The 1,726-nt window shown below is 48.9% G+C and overlaps 1 protein-coding gene across 1 annotated transcript in view; it reads right to left on the bottom strand.

Annotated features, from left to right (window-relative positions):
* lox (lysyl oxidase) overlaps positions 1 to 1,726 on the bottom strand; it is a gene marked incomplete at its 3' end in the record, with an annotated part of 13,595 nt that overhangs the window by 7,818 nt on the left and 4,051 nt on the right. Inside the window, 1 exon segment of the mRNA XM_014029736.1 lies at positions 1,239 to 1,347. Coding sequence (XP_013885190.1) covers positions 1,239 to 1,347 — 109 coding nt within the window.

The raw sequence follows: 1,726 nt of genomic DNA, 5'->3' as shown, positions 1-1,726 counted from the left end.
GACAGAGGACAGACAGGACAGAGGACAGAGGACAGAGGACAGACAGGACAGAGGACAGAGGACAGAGGACAGACAGGACAGAGGACAGAGGACAGACAGGACAGATGACAGAGGACAGAGGACAGAGGACAGAGGACAGACAGGACAGATGACAGATGACAGATGACAGAGGACAGACAGGACAGAGGACAGAGGACAGAGGACAGGCAGGACAGAGGACAGAGGACAGATGACAGAGGACAGAGGACAGAGGACAGAGGACAGAGGACAGGCAGGACAGAGGACAGAGGACAGATGACAGAGGACAGAGGACAGAGGACAGAGGACAGAGGACAGGCAGGACAGAGGACAGAGGACAGATTGTTGTTTAAATCCATTAAAAACAGAAACAACAAAATAAAACCAAAACTTTTTTCATTAACAGATAAACTTGTTCATGTTCAGGTTCTGGTTCTGGTTCTGGTTCTGGTTCTGGTTCAGGTTCTGGTTCTGGTTCTGAATGTAGAACTGATCCAAACCATCAGGTTTTTTGGACCCTGAGGAACCACCAGGAGGAAGAGTCCTTCAGTGATCTGTTCTTCATCAGCAGAACCACCTGACAGACAAGATCCTGGTTCTGGTGCTGACCCGGTGACTCCATCTGGGCCAGACCACCACAGTCTGGACTAGATGGATCAGGACTACTGAACTGTAAGAAATGGACCAAAGAAGAACAGGACCATCCAGACCGCTGCAACAGGTCCACAGGCCCGGTTCTGTGGTGGTTCTGGTCTTGGATCCGGTTCTGCTCACGTTCTAAAAGATGAGGAGAAGGTTGGTTCTGGACCGGCCTGGACTGTTAGAACCTTCAGACGGGTTTGGTGACTTCAGAATCTGCAATGAGGCTGAAGGTTCTGGTTGAACAGAACCAGAACCAGAACCAGAACCAGAACCGGAACCAGAACCAGTTCAGATCCAGAACTTTAGAGTCAAAAACACTTTGATTGTTTGAACTTTAAAAAAATCTTTAAAATAAAAAAGTTTTTCAAAACTGGAACCAGTCAGAACCGATCAGAACCAATCAGAACTCATCAGAACCAATCAGAACCGATCAGAACTCCTCAGAACCAATCAGAACCAATCAGAACTCATCAGAACTCATCAGAACTCATCAGAACCAATCAGAACCAATCAGAACTCCTCAGAACTTATCAGAACTCCTCAGAACCAGAGCCTGCAGGTGGGTCCGGCTCTCTTACGAGGACAGGCAGTTCTCCTCGGCTGCACAGCGCAGGTTGTACATGGGCGTCCTCTGGACGTAGGACGCGATCTGGATGTAGTACGGATCCGGAACCAGATCAGGGAGACCTGCAGCCGGGACAGAACTGGGTCAGTTTAATGAGTCCAATAAACAGAACCGGACTGTTTGGGTTCAGTTTGTTGGATCAGAACCAACAGGAAAGTGACGTCAGTAGGTCTTTGGTTCTGTTGGACCTGCAGGATGTAATGACAGACCTGAACCAGCAGGGGGCGCAGCGCCCTGACATGGTTTATTATAACATTCTATTGGACCTGCAGGCTGTAATGACAGAACTGACCAGCAGGGGGCGCAGCGCCCTGACATAGTTTATTATAACATTCTGTTGGACCTGCAGGCTGTAATGACAGACCTGAACCAGCAGGGGGCGCAGCGCCCTGACATGGTTTATTATAACATTCTATTGGACCTGTAGGATGTAATGACAGA

This window comes from Austrofundulus limnaeus, unplaced genomic scaffold, assembly GCF_001266775.1.
Source record: "Austrofundulus limnaeus strain Quisiro unplaced genomic scaffold, Austrofundulus_limnaeus-1.0 Scaffold947, whole genome shotgun sequence".
Lineage (NCBI taxonomy): Eukaryota > Metazoa > Chordata > Actinopteri > Cyprinodontiformes > Rivulidae > Austrofundulus > Austrofundulus limnaeus.
The sequence above is the reverse complement of the archived record's forward strand: the minus strand, read 5'-3'. Positions and strand labels throughout refer to the sequence as shown.